The 25,600-nt window shown below is 42.0% G+C and overlaps 1 protein-coding gene and 1 non-coding gene across 2 annotated transcripts; both read left to right on the forward strand.

The window, feature by feature from the left end:
- Nucleotides 1–3,088: 3,088 nt before the first annotated feature.
- Nucleotides 3,089–25,159, forward strand: LOC122119608 (vomeronasal type-2 receptor 116-like). The gene is made up of 9 exons (XM_042693617.1): nt 3,089–3,226; nt 10,718–10,815; nt 11,040–11,166; nt 11,249–11,415; nt 17,066–17,354; nt 17,732–18,541; nt 20,752–20,979; nt 21,968–22,091; nt 24,240–25,159. Exons 1-9 carry the CDS (start codon nt 3,089–3,091, stop codon nt 25,157–25,159), a joined length of 2,901 nt encoding a protein of 966 aa, XP_042549551.1.
- LOC122120004 lies at nt 6,435–6,520 on the forward strand. Its single transcript, XR_006149626.1, has one exon. It is a non-coding gene; the product is annotated as a small nucleolar RNA SNORD35 (small nucleolar RNA).
- Nucleotides 25,160–25,600: the final 441 nt, after the last annotated feature.

The following is a 25,600-nucleotide window of genomic DNA, read 5'->3' on the forward strand; positions in this document are numbered from 1 at the left end:
CTGCATTATTGGTGGAACTGTAAACTTGTTCAACCACTTTGGAAAGCAGTATGGAGGTTCCTCAAAAGACTCCACATAGAGGTCCACTATGACCCAGCAATCCCACTTTGGGGCATTAACCCAAATGTTCACAAACAAGACCACACTAAAGCTACCAGCACAACTATGTTTATTGCAGCATTATTTACCATAGCTAACATATGGAACCAACCTAGATACCACTTAGTAGATGAATGGATCAAGAAAATTTGGTATATATACACAATGGAATTCTATGCATCCACCAGAAAAAATGACATTGCCCATTTGTTAGGAAATTGAAAGATTTGGAAAAAATTATATTAATAGAAGTAAGCCAGGCCAAAGAAACATATGTCCCTGGTTTCCCTTATTTGCAATAATCAGTATTTGCCTGAGTCAAGCAGAAAAGGTCAGATAAGTTGATGTCAGGGAAATGAACCCTAAGATATGTATTTAAAATGCTTTTTTTCTTTCATGTGATTGTTTCTAAGGCATTTATAAGATTATTTCTTTGTTGCTTTGTATGCTCCTCCCCCTTGCTATAACCCCTGCTTTCACTGTATTTGATGTTGGTATAATTTGTGGAGGGAAGGGGGAAAAACAAATCGTTTATATAGGGATACAGGTGGACCAATTGCAACAATGAGAGGTACAATTCATTATGTCCAAAACGAACTTTACAACTTTGGTGGGGGGGGGGGAGGATTGGGGGATCGGGTGGAGGATAGGAAGGGATGGGAAGGGAAAACAACAGAGGAGGCTACAATGCTTGATAAGAAATGTACTCATTATCTTGCCCATGTAATTGTAACCACTCTGTACAGTGTTTTCACAATAAAAAAAAGACCAGACCGCACTGGGTGAGCAGTACCATCCTCCCAGGGTGTATGTGGTAGAGGTGGCCTCATGGGCCAAGATTGCCCCAACCATATGCAATTAGTGATAGCTAGAGTAGATCTCAGATTCTCTGGTGGTAGATTACTTTCCCAGGTACTGAGGTGATTACAGAGCTCTGCCAGGGGCTGTTCTGGCTATGGGGTCATGTCACAATTCTGGTGCTATCACCTGGGCCACACTAAGCTGTGGGACAATATCACCATCTTGCTTCCCTGTCCTACCCATGAAAAGTGCGTAGGAGAACAAGGATGAGTCACAGCTGCATAGAAAGTTTTGTCAGGTAAGCCACAATCTTTGCACCGGTGGCAGACACCTGTAATCCTACCTACTTACAAGGCGGAGATCAGTGGATTATGGTTGAAAGCCAGCCCAGGCAGAAAAGTCTGTGAGTCTTTTATCTCCACAAAAACATAAGAAAACTGGTGGTGGAACTGTGGCTCAAGTGTTAAAGAGCTAGTCTTCACCTGAAGGATTCAGGGTCAGAGCCCAGGCCTAGAGTTCAAGCCACATAACCAACAACAAAAAAGCCACAGGGCATTTTTAGTGAATACTGCCATGCACTCAGGCTTAATATCCCATCCAGAAAGCCCAAACAGTCATGTGGATACACTGAGGCCTCACTCTAGCTTGTGCTGTTGTAGACCAATGCACACTGGATTCCTAGAGCAACCTAAGTTTCATACTGATTCCATCTTGAGCACAGTCCTTCTAGGGCAATGGTCCCTGAGATGATTCACTGCCCAACAAGACTGGGACTGAGCCAGGTGTTAACAGAGTCACACAGAAATAGTGATTTTACAAGGCTAAGCAGGAAGACAGGTGTCAGCCTACTCCACCCATGGTGGAAACTGATGCAAATGGCATTTGGTTCTGCCTCAGCGACCTTCCAACACCTCCTGAAAGATTCCAATGGAAGCTTGGATGCCAGAACCAAAGAGTGCCTCTAGTTTATTCTGGATGATTGGTCCAACCATGACATGCCTGACACAGGGTTCAAAGAAAAACCCTGGCCCACTCTTATGCTCTCTTCACTAGGAGGTTGTACCTCATACCTGCTGTCGTTCACAAGATTGGAGGAGGGAGGTTGTGGCACTGTCTTCCTTGTCTGTCCTAAACCAGTTCCAGAGGCACAATCTAAAGGTAGGGACACAAGAGTAGAGACTATAACCACTTCCCCAGCACTGGTCTCAGTGTATGGGGATGGTGCTGAGATTTAACTTTAATTCTCTCCCTCCCTGCAATGTTGGAGGGTTTCTGTCCATAATGAGCTACTAATGCTGTTGTATGGGAGGAACATGGAGATGGCTTCTTCCACCATTTCTCATTCATCCTTTCCTGTTGTTTTGTTCTAATAGAGAATAATCTCCGGTCCACACCACTTGACTCTCATATGTTCTTTGTTGGGTGGTGCAATCTTTATATTCTCTCTTTGTCAGCTGCCATCTTGCTCTGCTTCTGGGGAATCCTCTTGAATGATGACATTCTCTGAGTCAGCTTAGTGTGCCTCTACTACATGACATGAATTGTATTTCTTTGTTTTCTTTTTTTGCTAGTTGTGGGGCCTGAACTCTGGGCCTGGTTGCTGTCTCTCAGCTCTTCAGCTCAAGGATAGCACTCTACCACTTGAGCCACAGCACCAATTCCATCTTTTTCTGATTATGTGTGCTGAAGAATAAAACCCAGGACCTCATACAAGGCAAGCATTTTACCAGTGAGCCACCTTCTTTGTTTTCTTTACTTTGCTCAGAAGGGAAGATTTACTTCTTTGCAGAAGCGTGCCTCATCGGCAAAAGTGTGGCAAGTAAGCACAGACACAAGGCAGCCTGCTTTCCTATTTACTCCTAACACAGCAGGCCCTGCATCCCTGCTGATATTGGTTGAACTCAGGTAGACAATCTGCTCTCAAACTAAATTCTGTTTCTTGAGAGTTTCTTCATATGCAAATTTTATTCTTTCCTTGCTCCTCTCTTCTTCTCTCACCATCATATAAACTCCTCTGGGTTCACCAATTTTATTCTGACAGAGACCTTGTGCAAGAACTCATGAGATAATTCCCTTCCCACATCATGGATTCAGTCTGTTTATAGCCTACTGATTAAGAGACTGAAGAGACTTGGGGCACTGTTCATACAATGCCACACTGCATTGGTTTCTGAGGCATATTTTTGACATGACCATGTCAGAAGAGAGTTACAACATCTATAATGCTGTGTATGCCATGGCCCACGCTGTCCACCAGATATTTCTTCATCACATGGAAGAGCCACGAGAGGACAATGCACAACCAAGGGCATTTCTCTCTTCACAGGTAATGGTATTGCTTTTGGGTGATCTGCTCTTGGCATGTAGACTTTCTATTGAAGGTTTCATAGCAGATAGTACTAAGTCATCCGGCTCCATTTTGGGAAATACAAGAGACACTGGGCCTATAGTGCTGACCATGAAATGACTGTAGAGCTATGAAGACAATCTCTTGAGGATCGCTGCATCCGTGACAAGGAAGTATCTGCACAAAGTATCTGCACAGAGATAGAAATGTCTGGAAGCCCAACAGATTATTCCATTTACAATGACTCAAAGAAAAGAGTGCTCACTGTTCTGTAGGTGCTTATGTAATGGCTGTTTTTGTTGGACAACTATGTATTCAACACAGGGGAGTTGATGAATTTTAGTACTACAAAGCTTCATGGAGAACCAAACAGCCTAACTAAATAAAGTGAATGGGTGTTAGACTACCATGTCAAATGTCTACATCACACTTTATGAAGTCTCTGATCACGTGCCCACTAGAGAAAAGGAAACTTCAAAACCAATAACTTTTTGCCCTTTATTAAGTATAAACTTACATTTTGGGGCTAATAATTAATAGGTAGTTGCCCTTATACATTCATCATACTCCAATAGTAAAGGAAGTTAGTATTAAGTCATTTCTAAGCAAAGAGGCTAAGGTACAAGGGACCTGTTGCTGGATTCTCAGCAAGATAAAATGACTGTTTACCTTGTCAAAGAGGACAATGTACCAGAATGATTCTGATCTCATGTCTTTTGCCCATAAACAGTGAGCCCAATGCAAACACAGTTGTAACAGTTTGTGTTTAAACAGTCACAAGTTACATTAAAATTGCTCACACTTAGCTGAGTTCCAGTGCCTTAGGCCTGTAAACTTAGCTCCTCAGAGAGCTGATATATGAGGTTCATGGTTCTAAACCATCCTGGGAAGGAAAGTTCATGAGTCTTTTATCTCCAGTACCAACAAAAGTCAGAATGTATACATGGTTGAAGTGGCAGAGCACTCACTTTACACAAAAACAATGCTCAGAAACAACACCCAGACCCTGGCTTCAACTATCAGAACCAGCACCAAAAAAACAAAACCCATAAGAACATCAGCTCATTTTCATTTCTTTAGGTGGCCAAGATGGAAATTCACTGTGAAGTACAGAAAGGTGAAGCATATGAAATTAAAAGAACAACACAGAAGAAAGAGATCATAGCTTGGCAAAAATAGGAAATTCTGAATAGTATCATTGATGCTGGTATTGTTTTGTCAGTCTCAGGACTTGAACTCTGGGCCTGGGTGCTGTCCATGAGCTCTTCAGCTCAAGGAGAGTGCTCTACTACTTAAGCCATAGCACCAATTCTGGTTTTATGGTGATTATTTGGAGATAATAGTTTCAGAGACTTTCCTGCCTGGACTGGCACTGAATCACAATCCTCAGATCTCAGCCTGTGAGTAGCTAGGATTACAGGCGAAAGCCACGAGTATCCCACCATTGATGCTGTTTTGATAACTGAGGTCCAGGCCTTTAATACTGTTGCAATAGTTCCTTTTAAGTACTCAGAAAGAGTTTAAAATAATACATGTATTGTAGTTAGGGGAAGACTTCAACAGGAAACAGAGCCAGTACAGTGTAGGTAGAAAAAAAAACATTGGTTACCCATTCTGCTAACCAAACACAACTAAGGAGGTTTAAAACTTAGTGAACTGTGAACACAAGTGTGAAATAATTTTTACTGGCTACCCAAGGCAATTATGTTTTTATGTTTTAAGAGGTGATATTTCCAAGGCTTTTAATTAACATCATTACTTACTACGTAGAGCTGCATCTACCGTTAGACACAACTAAGGGGTAAAGAACCAAAGATCTTTTCAAGCTTGGAGCCCAAGGAAAGCTCAGCCTCAATCCTCAGGACTGACATACCAGGAGCTGGCCATTGCCAGCCTCTGTCTCAGAGGATAGAAGCGTGGAACATATACCTCTCCAGGAGACACTCAAGTAAAGGAGAGAAAGGATGGGCTCATCATTGACTTCCATGGGACCTTGGTAAAATCAATTCCCAGAGCTCACAATGAGTCAATTTGTGCATCATATCGGTCCAAATCTCTAAGGACACCCAAATAGAAATGGAAGAAGAAGAGAAAAGAGAACAACAGAAACACTAGATTTTTGAGGGGATCTCTTTAGCCATGCTGGCAAAAGATAGTGTGTCCTTTCTTCCACTGCTTTATTTTCTACTTACATTTTTCAGATCCAGTGGTGTTCAATCACCTCTTAAGTGGACTAAATTACACATCATAAATGTGTTACTGTTTTACAATGAAATATGACAAAATAAACAAGACACAAGAAACAAAGCTTGGCTTCTTAATTTGTTATATAGTTTCTAAATGACTCTATATCCTGGCCGCATATATGGTGTATAAGCATGCACATCTAAGGGAAACTAAGAGGAGGGCAAAGAACTATAGGAAAATGGGTGAAAAAATACAGCAGAGGGGCCCATCAGCGGCATTGGTCATTGATGAAAGTGAACTAAGCAACTCAAGGCTGGTGATGGGAGGGAGGGAAAGAGAGAGAAAGAGGAAACAGCTGATACTGAGCAAAAGGAAAGAAATGTACATATCACGCGATTTGGGAGAAACCATTTTATTGTTAAACTCTGTAGAGTTCATAAGCTTTGTAGATGAAGACAATGACAAGATGCATTGTGAAGGTTAAAGTGTGTTAGTGACTTTAGCTAAGTATCACTATGCCACAATACTGTGAAATTTATGTAATTACTCTCAATAAAGAAAAAGTGTTACTGTTTTAAAGTACTCACTAAAACATTGAGTCATATGTATTAACTTTTCACATTCTTTTGGAAGTCTATTAGTAAATTCATTATTAATTTCAATATTATAAACGCAATTTTTTCAAGTCAGACATCAATGGCTACTTTAGAAGGCTTGGATCTGAGGATCACAATTCAAAATTAGCCTGGACAACAAAGTGTATGAGACTCCATCTTTAACTTACAAGTAAGAATACAGGACGCGTGGTATTTCTCAAATGGTAAAATGCCACTTGTGAATTACAAAGCCAAGAAAGGGAGTTTGGGTCCTGATTTCCATGGCTGGCACACACATACACACACACACACACACACACGATTTTTTCCATAAATTAATTTTTTCCCTTATCTTCTCACCAACCAACTCTGAAAACCATCAATCCTGTCTTTAATTTTTTTAAAGCAAGTGATGTCTTTTTTCACAATGGTCTGTGGATGCCACTGTGGGCAGTGCCAATGATGCCAAAGGCTCAGCAGATACCAGGAAATAAAAAGGGGGAGAGCAAAAAATACCCAATATATTAAATAAAAACCAATCAAAGGAGGGACATGAAGGGTGGGAAGATGGGAGGGCAGGGATGGGAAGGGGATAAAAAGGAGGAGGCAAAAATGCTTGATAAGAAATGTACTCATTACCTTGCTCATGTAATTGCAACTCCTCTGTACGGTATTTTCACAATAAAAAAAAACATAATTTTTTTTTAAAAAAGAAAACCAACCAAATCTGCCTGAGCAGGAAAAAAATGAAAGGAGATGCCCATACATTGCAGGTGAGTCATCTCAACCCGGAGAGGGGCCAGAATAGCAGGAATAGGCTATGGATCCCACCCGTGCTCCCTAGACTTGCTGCTCAGATCTGCCTCGAGTTGGTGTTGCTGAACAAACCCTCAGACATGAACAAGGCCCTAGCCACATGCAGCCCCTCATGCTCAAGGCCAAGGTCTCCTTCCTATGATGCTCACTGCCCCATGCCCCAGGGCATGCTGGGAGTATCCTTCCCCTTCCAGAACAGGATCCTGAGCCCCATCTTCCCCAGAGGCGCCAAACCATGTGCAGGGGCTAAGCAGCTCAGACATGCTGCTTGTCATGTCTGGAGACCGCTTGATGCACCCCGTGGGGACTGCACCCTAGGTCGGTTGGCCTGGTAGGGGTGGATCTGGAAACTCCCAGAGGCAGAAGCCGCACTCCTGCACTAACAGGTGGTGAACAGCTCATGGACCAACCAGACTGGGTACTGTGATCTGGAAGTCTCTGCGTATGTTCCCAGGAGGTTCTGGCAATGTACTGGTAGCTTCCACCAGCCAAAGGGATAGAAGGTAGAAATTTTCTAACTGGCTTTGAGACCATCCAAAGCTTAGAATATTGCCTTGAGTTTTATGGTTTTCTTATTTTTCTTCTCTTATTTTGCCACTTCTTGCCAAAATTAACTCATCCAAACTCATATTTGCCTTCTTTCCCCATCCCCCCAGGATTCTTTTGATAAAACAATCATGCAGTGTGTGTTCAGATTTTCTATTTTCTTATAGATATGGGCCAGATAGATAATGTGCAGTTTGCTCTACATACGTATTTTCCCATTGTGGTTTCCTTTAAGGGACAAAGAAAAAAAGTAGAAATTACATTTAAATTTTCCTGGCTTTGGTTAGATATTTACTTCAATGTAAAACCTAATTTACGTTACTCGATCCTTTTTTTTTTTTTTTTTTTTGGTCGGTCATAGGGCTTGAACTCTGAGCCTAGGCTCTGTCCCTCAGTTCTTCAGCTCAAGGCAAGCAATCTACCACTTGAGCCACAGCACCACTCCTAGTTTTCTGAGTGGTTTATTGGAGATAAGAGTCTCAGGAAGTTTTTTGCCACTGCTAGCTTTGAACCGTGATCCTCAAATCTCTGCCTCCTGAGTAGCTAGGATTATGGGTTTGAGCCATGGGCTCTCAGCTATAGCTCAATTCTTTTATTATTATTATTATTGCTCAATTCTTTACACACCAAAATGCCAATATATGAGTGTTTTTAACTAAAAGTTGCTTTCCTTCAAATATTACCTGAAGAAAGTTACAAGAGTGATATGTAAAGTGATGCAATCAGCTGCATTTTGAAAACACCAAGAGATGGTCTGAGATCCCTCAAGTTTGTTAAGTTTGGACTCTTCATGCAATGTCAGTCTACATGTGATTCTCCTGTTCTCCCTGCTTTAAAACCAAATGGGAAATATCAATTTACAACCAGTTTGTCTAAGGATTACTACTTTACATCTTTAAAAATGTCATTTTGAGATCAAATGTTTTCAAAGAGTTAATTAAACATGTAATTTTTAAAAACTCAGTAAGGAATCCAGGTGCCAGTGATTCACACCTGTAATCCTAGCTACTCAGGAGGTTGAGATCTGAGGATCAGGGTACAAAGCCAGCCCAGGCATGAAACTTCATACAACACTTATCTCCAATTAACCACCAGAAAACCAAAAGCAGTGCTGTGGCTCAAGGGATAGAGCATTCTCCTTGAGCTGAAAACTGAGGGACAGCACCTAGACCCAGAGTTCAAATCTCATGACCAAGGGAAGTTAATAAATGAAAGTCTTGAGAAAGGGAATTGATGAAACAAATTGGTTTCATTTGGATACAAAATGATTTCAGAAGCAAAAACAGTCTTCATTTTTTTTTTGGTGTGTTGTGGGGCTTGAACTCTGGGCCTTGGCACTGTCCCTCAGCTCTTCAGCTCAAGGCTAGCACTCTACCACTTCAGTCACAGCACCACTTCCCATATTCAATTTTTATACCCACAAAATGTTCAAGTAAGTAGCAGAGGAGTACATCTTAAGTTTCATAAAATATAACTCATTATAAAATAATTAGCAATAAATAAGTTGATTGATTATTCAGAAAATTAATAATAACAGACACTAATGGAGATATGGCCAAAAGGAATATTATAACTCCTTTGGTAACATAATAGGACAAAAGATATAATATTACATGCATATTACACACACACAAATATTGGTGTTTGTTATGTCTATGTTTACATATGGTGAGTGTTTATCATGACACTACTTAGAAGCTGAGTTGCAGAACCAGGCTCTGTTCCAATCAACACATGAATGGAAAAAGTAAATTGAATCACACAGACACAAGGAGTCTTGAGCATGCAATTATATGTTTGAGTCAAGAATATGGGTGGAAGTGGAGAACATCGTGTTCAGTTAATCACCCTGGCAAATGCAGCAGTGGTATATACTGGACACCGTGTGAACAATGAAGCATACAACCTTTCGGTGGGGCAGGGAGGGAAAAACTGGGTAACATTTTAAAAACAGAAATGTACTCACTACCTGATTTACATAATGGTAACTCTTTTGTACAACACATTTACAATACACACAGACAAACAAACAGACATACCAGAAAGAAAGCACACCCATAGAGGCAACAGAGATCCCCAAGTTTTCTCTTATTTTTGAAATGTAGGGAGAAGAAGGCATAGAGTACTAGAGTAGATATCAATGATAATGAAGTAGAAATTGTTAGCTTCTCCAGCAAGGAAACCTGATACACGGTTCAGGCAGAAAAGGCAAACTGGCCACCCTCAGGAGATGGAAGCCCCTGGAGAAGACAGAGGAAAAGGAATAAGAAGAAAATAAAAAGAGAGAAGGGGACCACAGCGGATGTGGAAGTGACCACAGAGTCTGGGGAACTTATCACTGTCCTACAGAGGTGTGACCAGGATGGTCCAGGAAGTGACCTCCGTGGATGAGGAAGTGACCTCAGATTGTGGGGTCCTTTGCTGACTCCAAGTCAGGTGATTAACAGGTGACTACTGGTTTCAGGCAAGTGAAGAAGAAGTGGGGAGGGCCTGTTCTCTTGGGCAGACTGAACAGAAATAGTTAGAGTAATAGATGAGGAGAATGGGATAAAAGTTTGTCCTCTGAGCCAGGCACAGCTGGCTCATACCGATAATCCTGGGTATAGAAGCAACAAAGATTTCTACCTCCAAACCCAAGTCAGGCTAGGACCAGCACTGATGCTCTTGCAAGGTCTTGCCGGCTACCATCACCAAATAGCATTTGCATCCTTACTTTTCCAACTTACATTTGCCAAGCCCTTCCTCATAAATATATGCAGCCAGTTCACAGAACCAGCCACCATGGTGAACTCTGTGCAGAGCAGGAACCTATGCTGTGACCTTGGTTTCACTTCTAGTATGAGAAACTAGTAGAGAAGACAGCTAGGGAGACATGGACAGAGCTGGCACCATACAGCTGTCCAAGTGGGAAAAAGAATTCCCGGAGCACTCAGGACATGATGTGGACACAGCAGAGCAAGACCCATCCATACACCCACAGCTACCAGGATCCTCAGTGTGCAGGCCTGCTATGTTCCCAGATAGTCATAGATCATAGAACACCTCTGTCTAACAATGGACTGTCCATATATTGATAAGTGCAGTCTGATGGTCAACAACATGCAAGCACTGAAGAAGTTCAAGATTCAGAGTGCAAATGTCTAATTGGATAAATGCATTGAACTTGAAGTATTGATCTGTAATGGTAGGATTCCAGGACACTGTTGGTAACACCTGCAACAGTAAATAAATATATTGAGCTCTTCTGGATTCTTGTGCATGTGCAGTTGGTATAAAAACCTGAATGGGTCATTTCACCAAACTTCTGTGTCTCCCTTTTCCCTAGGTTGTGAGCCTGCCCATCCTCATCTTTGACGGTGCTCCAATAACTCTGACTGAGCCTTTGCTGGCCATGGTGCTCTATGATCATTTGACCTTCACATGGCATCCACTGCTGTCATCCATTCCCATCATCCTTAGTGACCCTTGATTGGTTGTGCTTTTTTGTTTTCAACTTTTTGCTTTCACACAAATTTGTGAACAACTCAACAAGAGAGGAATCCATCCCTGGAGTTTCATTACCTACAGTCTTGGATGAAATCATGGTCCTGAGGGTGTGGAGAGGAAGATGGTACACATGTTTTCTAACTTCTGTTTTGACCTTGAAGCTGGGCGCCAGATGCAGAGCCAGAGGGCAGAACGGGCTCTGTATTCCTCGAGGACAGTGGAGGACATCCAGGAAACAAGAAGCCACAAAAACTGAAGATCCATTTAGACAACTGCCTGACGCTGCAGGCACAGTCTGCATCCAGAAACACAGCTCCATGTCAAAGCAGCAGCAATGTTCCCTGTGGCTCTGACACTGCTTCTCCTCCAGCATCCTCTCCTGATCACTTTCTCTGAAGATGGAAGATGCATTTGGACAGAGAAATCTGTGGCATGCAGCAAGGGAGATGTGGTCATTGCTGGATTTTACCCCCTCTATTCTTGGGAATTGGTCGGTCAAGGCTTGAATGACCCTATTGTGCAGCAACAGAACATTCAGTAAGTGATTTCTTGGATTTTCTTAAATTTTGAATTTTCTCTTTGTGTTACAGTCAGATGTGGGGGAAGTTTGGACACAATCACTGATGTGCTCTGCATCTTCTACACTGCCCTCACTACAACAGCTCTACTTCATTTCAAGTTTTCCTAATGAATATTTTTCTTTCTTCCAAGGGTACAGAGTTTTCTGTCTGTCTTCCATTCTACTCCCCTTTCCAGAGATGTCCGGACCACCCCACCATCACTGTGACTCCTCCATTCATCACTGTTAGGGTTACTGGGGTGACCAAGAGTCCATACAAAGACACTAAAGTGCAATGTCCCCATCTATAGGGCAAAGGCCAGGGAATCTTCAATCCATTCTGTTTTTTATACTTTTCAAAACAGGGCCAATGTTTGGACCGCCTTCAGGGCAATGTTTCTTAGGATAGACATGCAGTTTCTGCTTCTGGGGTTAATTCATGTCAGCAAAACTCTGGAAATGGGGAGCTGCTGGACAGATCAGTAATGGGAAATGCATGACACATTTTATTTTTTTTCCCCTTAACTAATGTAAGTAAGCTTCTGTCCTGCTATCCATGTCTTGGCCTGTCTCCTTCAATCCATTCTGTTTTTTATACTTTTCAAAACAGGGCCAATGTTTGGACCGCCTTCAGGGCAATGTTTCTTAGGATAGACATGCAATTTCTGCTTCTGGGGTTAATTCATGTCAGCAAAACTCTGGAAATGGGGAGCTGCTGGACAGATCAGTAATGGGAAATGCATGACACATTTTATTTTTTTTCCCCTTAACTAATGTAAGTAAGCTTCTGTCCTGCTATCCATGTCTTGGCCTGTCTCCTATGTCATTCCCAGAAACTCTGTTTCCATTCCTTGTTCTCCAAATGTTTCCAGGCTTATTTATTTTTCCCTGCTCATAACTTCCTAAACTAGATTTTAATGTGTTTTCCATATATATTGTCAGTAATGGGTCTTGAACTCTAGGCTTGGATGCTGTCCCTGTGCTATTCAGCTTACGACAAGCGCTCGATTGCTGGTGCCACAGTGCCATTTCCAATTTTCTAGTGGTTTATTGGAGATAAGAGTCTGATGGACACTTCTGCCCTGGCTGGCTTTGAACCCTGATCCTCAGATCTCAGCCTCCTGAGTAGATAGGATAATAGGCGTGAGCAAAGGTGCCTGGCTTTTTCATAATTTTTATACACAGTTTCATTCATGCATTTGACCCAGGTGAGCTCATTACTTTCAGATCTATAGAATTCTCTGTAAACTAGATAAGTCATGGATGAATCTTCTCAGACAAGTTGTGTGGAAACACCCTGTATAGGGTTTGTTCAGGAGAAGAATACTTTATTCCATGATAGATTTATGAGAGATATTTAAGCCAAATCAATGTGGTGAGGAAGTGAGTGAGAAAGATAGGGCTCATGTGTAAACCCAGCATTGGAAACTCTAATGAGCTGTGTGTGTGTGTGTGTGTGTGTGTGTGTGCGTGTGTGTGTGTGTGTGCATGTTCACATACATTCTGGTACACATGCATCATCTCAAGTCTTGATGGCTGTCCCTTAGCATTTTTTCTCTCATGGCTGGCACTCTACCACTTGACCTACAGCTCTGTACCAGTTTCTGTGGAGTTGCTTGCACATAAAGAGTGTCACAGACATTCCTGCACAAAGTGACTACAAAACATAATTCTCCTATATCATCCTCCAGAGTAGTTATAATTGCAGGCCTGAGCCACCAGTTCCCAATTCATATTTAGTATTACTGTCATTCTAGATGTCAAAGCCTCAGTTACATTGTACACAATGACATCAGCAAGCATCCATGAGAGTTGAGATTCTCTCTATGAGAATTTCCCTAAAATGATTATATTGAATGCTAGGAGAATTCATCATTCTGGAACATTCTTCATTCATATTGGCATGTGATACCATCTGGCCTTTGAAATGTCTCCAAATTATACCAGTCTGACTGGTCTGGCTTTGTGCCTGTCTTTCCAGAAATCCCAGGCAGGCTTCAGTGTTCCTGAGTCTGTCGTGACTTCCACAATGTCAACACTAGATGGAGCCCAGATCCTGTGAGAAGTCAGCTGTGAGGTGATAAACCATTTCAGTACCAGAGAAAACTAAAGGCTAATTTGGTGACAAATACTCTGTGGTTCTAAAAACCTCACGAGAACCCCAATGAGTCATGGGTCCAAATATGCCTTCTTCTGGGTGCACAGGGGTCCCATATGCCTCATCCACAGGGAATGGCCTTGTGCGTCGATTCTGCCTAGCAATAGCAAGATCTGTGTGCTGGAACTGGCGTTAGACACAGCTGTGCCACCAGAACTCTATTACACTTGGAATACCAAACAGCAGGGTCACCAAAACAGATGAAGGTTAATGAAGTTTCACTCTAAAAGTAGGGACTCTTCACTTGGGATCCTGGACTCTGATCCCAGAAGAAGAAATTCTAGACAAGTCACAACAGGATGGAAATGTGGCAGAGCTTTTCTCAGTAAGGAAGCAATGAAACAAGCAGGTAGACAAACAAGAAACAGAAAGGCAAAGACACACTGTAATTGAGAAGAGACACTCAGCTCTTGGGCTTCCAGGGGTATTCAGATGGTAAAGGCAGGAGGTCTGACTTAAAAGTTACACAAACATAGGTTTGTCATCTTTGCTCTAATCATTCCTGGTGTTACACTTTCTGAGTTTCTGTATGTTTTGGCCATTCTTTCCAGATGATTATCCTTGAGGGAAGGAAGGTGTGCTGTTGTCTATATTTGGCATAGGATGTTGCTTACGTTTTGGGGAGTGTCTTGTGGGGAAGGCATTTGCCCTACAAGACAACTGCTAATTCATATGATGAATTCATCTCTCAGGAAGCAATTCAACCTGTTTCCTCTCTTTGAAGTAAAGATGGTAGCCCTGTGTTTCGAAATCACATGTTTCTGAGTTGCCTTCTCTAGGACTCATTTTTTTCCTTAATTGATCCAGCTTCTTTTTGTGTTCAATGACTTTGGTCCCTTAATCTTTTTTTTTTTTTTTTTGGGTGCGGTCGTGGGGCCTGAACTCTGGGCCTGGGCGCTGTCCCTCAGCTCTTCAGCTCAAGGCTAGAGCTCTACCACTTGAGCCACAGCGCCACTTCTGGCTTTTTTTCTTTTTGCTTATGTGGTGCTGAGGGGTCGAACCCAGGACCTCAGGCATGCAGGGCAAGCGCTCTACCACTGAGCCACCTTCCCAGCCCTGGTCCCTCAATCTCAAGATATGTAGATGGATGAATAGCTCTCTGTTTGCTGTGAGCTTCCCATACATCATATTTTACTAATCTATTCTACTCCATTTCCCCCTAAATGACGTCATTCCCTTAACATTAAGGGAAGTAGATGGACAAGTTTTAAGCTTGAGTTTTTGAATTCCTGGCATGCATTAACCAGGCCTCATTTTCCTATCCTGCCTGAGTACATCATCCTCAGTCTACTGCGATCAAGACCAATACAGTACTGGGTGAGTACTAAGATTGACTCAGGTTGAATATGGTAGAGGTGTGCTCATGAGCCAAGATGCCCACAACCATATACAATTAGGGATAGCTAATATAAAATTCAGATTGTCTGGTGGTAGATGACTTTCTCAGGTATTGAGGTGATTACAGAGTCTACCAAAGGCTGTCCTGGCAATATGGTCATGATACAGTTCTACTGCTATTATCTAGCCCACACTAAGCTGTAGGACAATATCACCATCTTACTTCCCTGTCTTACCTATTATAATTGGGATGGAAAACCATGCAATGCTACAGAAGCATGGTAAGGTTTGTAAAGGAAGCCACAAGCTGGGCATGGGTGGCTGATACCTAGAATTCTAGCTACTTAGGAGGCTGAGATCTGAGGACCGGGGTTCAATGCCAGCCCAGGCAGAAAAGTCTGTGAGACTTTTATCTCCAGTAAAACAAAAGAAAGCCAGAAGTGGCGCTGTGCCTCAAGTGCTAGAGAGCTAGTCTTAAGCTGAAGATTTTAGGGTCAGATCCCAGGCCTAGAGTTCAAGCCACACAATCAACAAAAACAATAAAGCAAGCCCCAGGACCATCTTGGTGAACACCACCATCTACTCAGGCTATCTAGCATCCCCAAAGCCCAAACTGTCATGTGGATACACTTAAGCCACAATCTAGCTTATGCTGCTGTAGACCAATGCACACAGGATTCCTAGAGAAACTTCAGTTTCTGCCTGGTGCCATCTTGAGCACTGTCCTTCTAGGGCAGTGGTCCTGAAATAATTCACTGTGCAATGAGACTGGACTGAGCCAGATAACAACAGAGTCACATAGCCACAGTGGCTTCACAAGGCTAAGCAAGAAGACAGGTGTCAGCCTACTCCACCCATGGTGAAAACTGATGGAAATGGCATTTGGTTCTGCCTCAGTGACCTTCCAAATCCTCCTGAAAGATTCTAATGGAAGCTGTGGTGCTTGCACCAAACAATGCTTCTAGTTTATTCTGGATTATGGGTGCAACCATGACATGCTTGACAAAGGGTTCTAAGAAAAACTCTGACCCAATCTTCTGCCCTGATCACTAAGAGGTTGTATCCCATACCTGCTGTCATTCACAAGATTGGAGGAGGGAGGTTGTGGCAGCGTCTTCCTTCTCTGCCCTAAACCAGTTCCAGAAGCACAATTTAAGGTCTGGACCCAAAAGTAGAAACTATAAGCACTTCCCCAGCACTGGTCTGAGTGTATTGGGATGGTGCTGAGATTTAACTTTAATTCTCTCCCTCCCTGCAATGTTGGAGGGTTTCTGTGCATAATGAGCAACTAATGCTGATAATGGGGAAAAACATGGAGATGGCTTCTTCCCCCTTTTTTCACACATCCTTTTCTGTTGTTTGTTCTACTAGAGAAGTATCCTCCAGTCCACACTCCCTGACTCTCGTCTGCTCTTTGTTGGCTGAGGCAATCTTTATGTTCTAGCTTTCTGGGATGCCATCTTGCTCTGTTCTGGGGAATCCCCTAGAATGATGACATTCTCTGAGTCAGCTTAGTGTGCCTCTATCACATGCCATTGATTGTAGTTCTGTGATTTCTTTACTTTCCTCACAAGACAAGATTCACTTCTTTGCAGAAGGATGCACCATTGGCAAATGTGTGGCAAGCGAGCACAGACACAAAGCAGCCTGCTTTCCTATTTACTCCTAACACAGCAGGCCCTGCCTCTCTGCTCATACTGGTTGAACTCAGGTGGACAATCTATTCCCAACTGGAATTGTATTTCTTAAGAGTTTTTCCATATGCACAGCTAATATAAGGTACTAAATGATTTGGTATGTGAGCTGGGCCTGTTCCTATGTCACAGCAGACAGCAGTGTTTTTCACATATCCATAAGGTGCAGAGAGGAAAAGCCAGCTGGATCACTCCCCCCACCCTCTCTCTCTCTGCAACTCAGAAGAATAGTCATCTCATGTATGCTGATCAAGCCTGTTCAGGAACTCTCCCAATTCTAAGAACTTTTCTTAGACTACAAATTAGAATGCCATCCCGTTGGATCTATACATATTACTGTGTGTAGAAATCAACATTTGATTCAACAAAGTCATGAGATTTGCAGTTAATCATTTGTAATACTTGTATACCTACCCAAATTTTGTGATTTCTGTGCAGGATCAACTTAAAGAAATACCAATTGCTTCTCACCCTGCTGCTGGCTGTGGAGGAGATCAACAAGAATCCCCATCTGCTACCCAACATGACTCTGGGGTTTGAGATCTACACTGTGCATTACTCAGGTACTGATCTGTTAGAGGATCCACTCACCTGGCTGTCTGGGAAGAATAAAAACATCCCTAATTACACCTGCAGAAGAGACAGCAAAGCTATAGCGGCACTCACAGGAATCTCAAGCACATTCTTCCCAATAGGGACACTGCTGGACCTCTATAAACTTCCACAGGTGAGGCTGGAAGTGGTGGGCAGATGTGAAGCCATATCCACAGTGACTGTCCTCAACAGGCTGAAGAGGAGGTGGTATCACAAACCCTTCCAAATGCATAATCTCACAGGGAGAAGCCTCCAAAAGTGGGTGGGACATACACATTTTCATTGCTGCAAATAAAAGGAGGGGTATTGAGAGGAAAGGATGACCCAAAGCTCTGAGCCTTATCTGTACATGTCTACAAAGAGTTCAGAACATGGGAGATGACTTTGCAAATGGGATAAGCAAACTTTTGTTCCCACCTCTGTACTACCAGTTGTTGTGTCATTCACATCAGGACTGAGATTTGCCTATGACCATCCTCTTCCTGATGCTGTTTCCATTTGTTCCTGTAGTTCACCTTTAGGTCTTTTGATCCTCTCCTGAGTAACCATGGAAAGTTTGGTACTGTCTATCAGATGGCTGCCAAGGACTCAGGTCTAGCCCTGGCCATGGTCTCCTTGATGCTTCATTTCAGCTGGAACTGGGTGGGACTATTCATCACTGAAGACAACAATGGTATGTGGTTCCTCTCAGAATTGAGAGAAGAGATGAGCAAGAGTAGAGTCTGCTTTGCCTTTGAGAACATGATCACTTACAATGTCCTTTCAGATTACTCAAATGATCTATCGATGCAGCGCCAGCTAATGGACTTATCAACCAATGTGATTATCATTTATGCGGACAGTAAATTTCTACTAGGCTTCATTCTTAAATGTAGGCACTTTTTAATTACAGGCAAAGTCTGGGTCCTGAACTCACCCTATGATGATGTGACTATTGCTAAAAGACATTTTCTGATTGACTCTTTCCATGCACCTCTTATCTTCTCTCACCATCATAGAAACACTGCTGCGTTCACCAATTTTATTCTGACAGAGACCTTCACCAAGAACTCAGCAAATAACTCCCTTCTCAGGTCATGGATTCAGTCTGTTTATAGCCTACTGATTAAGTCTGACTGCAGAGACTTGGGGCACTGTTCATACAATGCCACACTGCATTGGTTGCTGAGGCACATTTTTGACATGACCATGTCAGATGAGAGTTACAACATCTACAATGCTGTGTATGCTGTGGCCCATGCCCTCCACCAGATGTTTCTTCATTACATGGAAGAGCCAAGAGTGCACAATGGGCAACACAGGGCATTTCTCTCTTCACAGGTAATGGCTTTTCTTTTGGGTGCCCTACTCTAGGCATGCAGAACTTCTATATAAGCTTTCATAGCAGATGCAACTAGGTTGTCTGGCACCGTTTTGGCAAATACAAGAGAGTCTGTTTTCTCTCCATGAAGTGATGGTAGAGCTGTGTAGACAATGTTTTTGAAGAACGCTGCATCTGTGACAAGAAAGTGCTGTGTCTTCTGTCCCCATCCTCACTATGTGTGGAAAAAGCCATCCCCTTTTCAACAGGATATATTCAAATAATCCTTGTGCCTTTTTAAAATAACAGATTAAGAGTGACTAGTTTTTTTATTGTGAAAATTCTATACAGAGGGGTTACAATAACATGGGCAAGATAATGAGTACATTTCTTAACAAGCGTTGTAGCCTCCTCCTTTGTTTCCCCTTCCCATCCCTTCCCATCGGCCACCTCCCCCCCCCCCGTCCTCCCTATGCTATCCTCCCCCACGCCCTGAACCAAAGCTGTGAGGTTTGTTTTCGACATAACCACTTGTACAACTCATTGTTGCAATGGGTCCACCTGTATCCCTATTTAAACGATTCTTTTTCCCCTTCCCCTCCAAAAAATATACCAACATCAAATATAGTGAAAGCAGGGATTATACTGTATACTGTGGGAGAGGGACATACAAAGCAACAGAGAAATAATCTTATTAATGTGTTAGAAACAATCCCATGAAAGAAAAAATCATTTGAATTCGTATCTTAGGGTTCATTTCCCTAACATCACCTTATCTGAACTTTTCTACTTGACTCAGACATATACTAGATATTACTAATAAGGGAAACCATGGGAACTATGTTTCTTTGGGCCTTGCTTACTTCACTTAATATAATTTTTTCCAAGCCTTTCCATTTCCTAACAAATTGGGCAATGTCATTCTTTCTGATGGAGGCATAGAGTTCCATTTTGTATATATAACACTTTTTCTTGATCCATTCATCTACTGAGGGGCATCTGGGTTGGTTACACATCTTAGCTGTAGTTAAATAATGCTGCAATAAACATAGTCGTTCTAGTAGCTTTAGTGTGGTCTTGTTTGTAAACATTTGGGTTAATGCCCAAAAGTGGGATTGCTGGGTCATAGCAGAGCTCTATGTGGAGTCTTTTGAGGAACCTCCATACTACTTTTCAAAGTGGTTAAACATGTTTACACTCCCACCAACAATACAGTAAGGTTCCCTATTGTCCACATCCCCTCCAGCATCTGTTGTTATTAGAGTTCTTTATTTTAGCCATTTTAAGTGGAGTGAGGTGTTATCTCAACGTTGTTTTGAATTGCATTTCTTTTAGGGATAGGGAGGTTGAGCATTTCTTCATGTGTCTACTGGCCATCGTTAGTTCCTCTTCAGAGAAGCTTCTCTTTAAGTCTTTAGCCGACTTATTTATTGGGCAGTTGTTTCTTTGAGGATTTGTTTTTGGGGCATTTAATTTTTTGAGTTCCAAGTATATTTTAGATATGAGACCCTTATCCGTTGTATGGCTAGTGAAGATCTTCTCTAAGGGTGACTAGTTCTTGAAAACCTAATTTTGCCTAGACACAAGTGGCTCACACCTGTGGCTCACTCATGACTACAATTGACCACCAAAAAGACAGAGGGGGAGCTGTGGCTCAATGGACAGAATGATTACTTTGAAAAGAACAAAAAAAAAAATACCAAGTTGAGTGCCTAAGCTGTGAGGTCACACCAAAGTACAGGCATACACACACAGACACAGACATACACACACACACATACACACACACACACACACACACACACACACACACACGCAGTGAACTAAGTCTTGCTTAAGGTAATCTTTCATAGTTGTGAAAAATATTCTATGATTCTACGTAGTTTATTATTTACCCATATTTCAGACTGATTCTCTGATCAGAATCACAAAATTAGTGATTGGAATGCAATTTAGAGAGTCCGTTGAGGTCTATCATGTGATAATTCATATTTGGTTGGTTATGGCTGCAGTTTCATTCCCTTGAAATTGAGTTTCTGCATCCCATCCTGGATTCCCAGGTTTATGAACTTGGTAGCACTTTAGTCTGCTGTGGGACTGCATTTGATACAGTTGGTTGGCTTCCTGTGGTGTGTGAATCAGGGGATGGGAATGAAGAGTAATTCATTGTTCTTCGGTTCTGTGATAACACTGGGAAGCACCTCACCATACTGTAATGTGTCCCTTTTAGCTGCATCCCTTTTTGAAGAATATCCAATTTACCAATCCTGTTGGAGACCAAGTGGTTTTGAATGAGGAAAGGAACTTGGAGGCAGAGTATGACATTAAGAGCTTTTGGAATTTTCCAGAAGGTCTGGGACAAAAGGTGAAAGTTGGCAAGTTTTCTCCATCTAGGCCACATGATCAACAACTGGTTTTGTTTGAAAATCTGATAGAGTGGCCCATAGGAATTACCAAGGTGGGTCATTTCTACTTTTGTTACTCTCTCCTTTATAAAAATGTATTGTTATTAGGAAGTAGTTGTAGAAAGAGCTTACAATTCCCTAAGCCAGGTTATGATCACAATGCTTGTAGACAATGTCACCACATCCTTATTTCTCCCCCAGGGTCAGTCGTTTCTAACCATAATGGCATGATCTATGTATAAATGAGCAATAAGCTTATCCTGTTTTAAAGTTTCTTCAATAAAACTATGGCTCAGTGGTGTACATTTCAAAACTTTCTGTTTCTGGAAGTTTCTTACTAACAAAATTCATGGACGAAACAGAGGAACATATCATGACCAATATGTTGTTCTATGTTTGCATAATGAATATCATAAAAGTGACACCTGTGAATCATCATTCCAGCACTGTGACAAAATATCTGAGGGAATCAAATGAGAAGGCAGAAGGGCTTGCTTTGCTTCTGCCTGGAGATTTCAGACCATGGTTGGATAGATTGTTGCTTCTTAGTCTAGTGAGACAGGATGTAATGAAAAGAGCATCTGCCAGAGAAATTCACCCACTTTCTGACAGCTAGGAAGCCAAGAGAGATGTGAATGGCCCTGGGTACAGCAGCACCTCCAAAGCAATTAGCCATGCTTTAGAGCGTGGGTTTGAAATTTCCCTGAGTGATTTTCTTCTCATGCTCTTATTCATCTGTAAACAGATCACCTGAATTCAAGAATAGGATGCAGGATTAACTTCCATTTCCTAATTTCCTAGAATTAACATCCAACACTTCAAGGCTCCATGACTTCCCGATAGTATGAGTGCTGGGTGTTCAGGCCCCACATGTTCTTCAGCTCATGTCAGATGAAACTGTAAGAAGATTCAGTAAATTCAATTTCTGTATGCATATAAATATTATGTTGTTTTGAGGATCATTTCCCCTAAATCACTGGAGTGTCTCAGATGTCAGGTAAAAGGATAAATGGTCACTAACTTTCATCTGAATATTCTCAGACTCCTCAGTCTGTGTGCAGTGAGAGCTGTGGTCCTGGATTCAGGAAGGCCTCTCTGGAGGGAAATGCTACCTGTTGCTTTGATTGCACTCCTTGCCCAGAGAATGAGATTTCTAATGTGACAGGTGAGTCTGTTAGTTAGAGAAATTCCCCATCTGTCCTTCCTAATCTTCAGTCCATGCAAGCCAGTGGAATGATCTACAGTAACATGGCAGGAACACACATGCACCTTCATGCAGAGTTCCAGGGCTACCGTTAACCATACTTCCCTTAGAAGAAACACCCACTGCACCTTCATTACATCTCTGATTGTATTTTCTAATCTATTACAGGCTTCATCTTGAGAATACCCATATTCCCCTCTCCTCAATTGCATTTTTTGTATTTAAAGAACCCATGGTTTCCATTATTTGTAACAACTACTATATGTCTAGGGGAAGCAGAAAAGGTTGAAAGCTATGTACTTATGACCATATAAGTTGATGTTAAGCGAAATGAACACCAAGATAGGAACACAAGTGGTTTTTTCTTTCTTTTTTAAGGTATTTATAATGACCATGTGATTTTTTTGTTTCTTTGGTATGTTCCACCCCCATGGCATAACCCCTGTTTTCAATGTATTGGATTCTGGTGCCCTGCATCTTGTATATACATTTTCCTAATTTGGGAAGGGCAAGGAAAAAACAAACTGCTTAAATAGGGATACAGGTTGACCAATTTTAACCAGGAGATGTACAAGACACTATATTGAAAAAGAACTTTACCACTTTGGCATTGTCAGAGGAGTTCTTGGGGAGGTGGACAAGGAAGGGATGATAAAGAAAAAACAAAGGAGGAGGCAACAATGCTAGATAAGAAATGTACACTTTACCTTACTCATGTAACTGTAACTACTCTGTACAGTATTTTTACAATAAAAAACATTTTTAAAAAAAGGGGGAACAATGCTCGATAGGAGAAGTACTCATTACCTTACTCATGTAACTGTAACCACTTTGTACAGTATCTTAACAATAAAACATATATTTAATAAACAAGGGAGAAATGGAGAAAATAAGAGCTAAACACTGAAAAAAAGAAAATATCAAGGACCAGCTGTTGATCTTTGAAATGATATGCAAATCATCATGGAATTGTGGGTCTAACACAGAGTTTCTTTTCTGAGTGCCTATTGCTGCTCATTTCTAATTAAATTTTATTTTCTATTTAGCATGCACTAATAATACAATGGGCTATGTTATGGTCACTCCATGTCTGACACTGGCACTAGGATGACTAGCAATTCTTCAAATATAAAAGATTCAGAAATAGTTTATCATCTCCATTTCATTTCTCTTCTGCCTCCTCCAGCTGATCTTTCCCAGACCATATCATATCAGTGGAGGAGTACTGTTCTTGACACAGATCAAATGCTCTGTGTTTGGTGTAATGAGGAGATTGAGGTTTGGATTAGGCCCTCTTGTACAAAGTGAAGTGGTTGGGCTGATTCTCTATTTTCCATTATGTCTTGAATGAGTAGCAGAGAGCCAGAGTGGTATGACCTGTCAAGAATGCAGCACATAATGCTGGTAATTATATATTACACCTGTAATCCAATCGATTCAGGCAGTTGAGATTTGAGGATGGAGCTTCGATGTAATGATGTACAGGAAACTCAGTAAGATTCTTTCTCACCATTAAGCACCCAAAAACCTGTAATTGGAGCTGTGGCTCAAGTGGTAGAGTGGTAGTTTTGAGCATGAATACTCTGGAAAATGTCGCATGGCCAGAGTTCAAGCACTGGAGGAAAGAAAGACAGATGTAAGGAAGGAAGGAGCTAGAGAAGGAAGAAGTGAAGAAGGGATGGAGGGAGGGAGGGAGGGAGAGAGGAAAGGAAGGAGGGAAGGAAGGAAGGAAGGAAGGAAGGAGAGAAAGAAAGAAAAAAAGAGAGAGAGAAAGAAAGAAAGAAAGAAAGAAAGAAAGAAAGAAAGAAAGAAAGAAAGAAAGAAAGAAAGGAAGGAAGGAAGGAAGGAAGGAAGGAAGGAAGGAAGGAAGGAAGGAAGGAAAAGAAAAGAAAGAAAAACAAAAACAGAAAGAGGAGGGAAAGAAGAAGAAATGTGAGAAAGAGATTTGATGTGAAAACATTTTGATATAGAGAGTTACTCTATTGATACTGAACTCAATACAGGTCAACTGGTGAATCAGGGAAAATGAGCTAGCTAGTTGAATCAAGGGGGTTGAGAGGAAAGACAAACACTGACCACAAACTAATAGTGATTCTCACACCTCACCAGACATGGAGCAGTGTGTCAGGTGTGCAGATCATCAGTTTGCCAACATCCAGAGGAATCACTGCCTGATGAAAACTGAGGGCTTCCTGGCTTATGAAGACCCCTTGGGTATGGCTCTAGCGTGCACAGCTCTCTGCTGCTCTGCACTCACAGCTGCTGTTCTTGGAGTGTTTATCAAGCACCAAGACACGCCTATTGTCAAGGCCAATAACTGGGCTCTCAGCTACATCCTGCTCATCTCCCTCATCTGTAGCTTCCTCTGCACCTTACTCTTCCTTGGCCGTCCTCACACAACTGCCTGCATCCTGCAGCACACCACATTCGCAGTGGTCTTCACTGTGGCTGTCTCAACAGTCCTGGCCAAGACCATCACTGTGGTTCTGGCCTTCACGCTCACTGCTCCAGGGAGAAGCACGAGGCAGAGGCTGCTCTTCTGGGTTCCTAACCTCCTCATCCCCATCTGCACTCTCATCCAGGTGACCCTCTGTGGCCTCTGGCTGCGAATCTCTCCTCCCTTTGTGGACAAAGATGCACAATCTGAACATGGCTACATCATCATCCTGTGCAACATGGGCTCCCTCACTGCGTTCTACTGTGTCCTGGGATACCTTGGCTCTCTGGCCCTGGCCAGCTTCACTGTGGCTTTTCTGGCCAGAAACCTGCCTGACACCTTCAATGAGGCCAAGTTCCTGACCTTCAGCATGCTGGTGTTCTGCAGTGTGTGGCTTACCTTCCTGCCTGTCTACCACAGCACCAAGGGGAAGGCCATGGTGGCCGTAGAGGTCTTCTCCATTTTGGCCTCCAGTGCAGGTCTCCTAGGCTGCATCTTTGCCCCCAAGTGCTACATCATCCTCATAAGACCTGAGAGAAATTCTTTCTCCAGGTTCAGGGAGAGATCACGTTCTGGAAGAAACAAACATTAAGATAAACATAGATGTTGCCTAGAATGTTTAGAGGCTCTGAGAGCAATCTGTATTACATCTTAGTTTAATGTGAGGACTTCTTTGAACAAACAAGTTACTCTTATTCATTTCTCTGGTTATGTTAGAGACATAGCACATTCCCAAGACCTCCTACATTTGCATTCTAACTTGGATATTTTGTGATTCCTCCAGTGTAATCTGTCCTTTATACTATTATACTTCCTAATGAGTACATTATCTACTGTGCTTTTTCCTTTCTCTTTCCTGTCTCAATTATTCTTCCTAGCTATCCTATATCACAGCTTCAATATCACTGTATTGCTAAGCTACTAGTATAGGAAGTTACGTTGTTGAACATTTCCATGCTTTCATTATGGTAACTCAAGTCCATTCTCTGACCTAGCTGCATATTTCTATTCACATATTTTCTATTTTGCTATA

This window comes from Dipodomys spectabilis, unplaced genomic scaffold (assembly GCF_019054845.1).
Source record: "Dipodomys spectabilis isolate Male_0828 unplaced genomic scaffold, ASM1905484v1 ptg000173l, whole genome shotgun sequence".
Classification (NCBI taxonomy): domain Eukaryota; kingdom Metazoa; phylum Chordata; class Mammalia; order Rodentia; family Heteromyidae; genus Dipodomys; species Dipodomys spectabilis.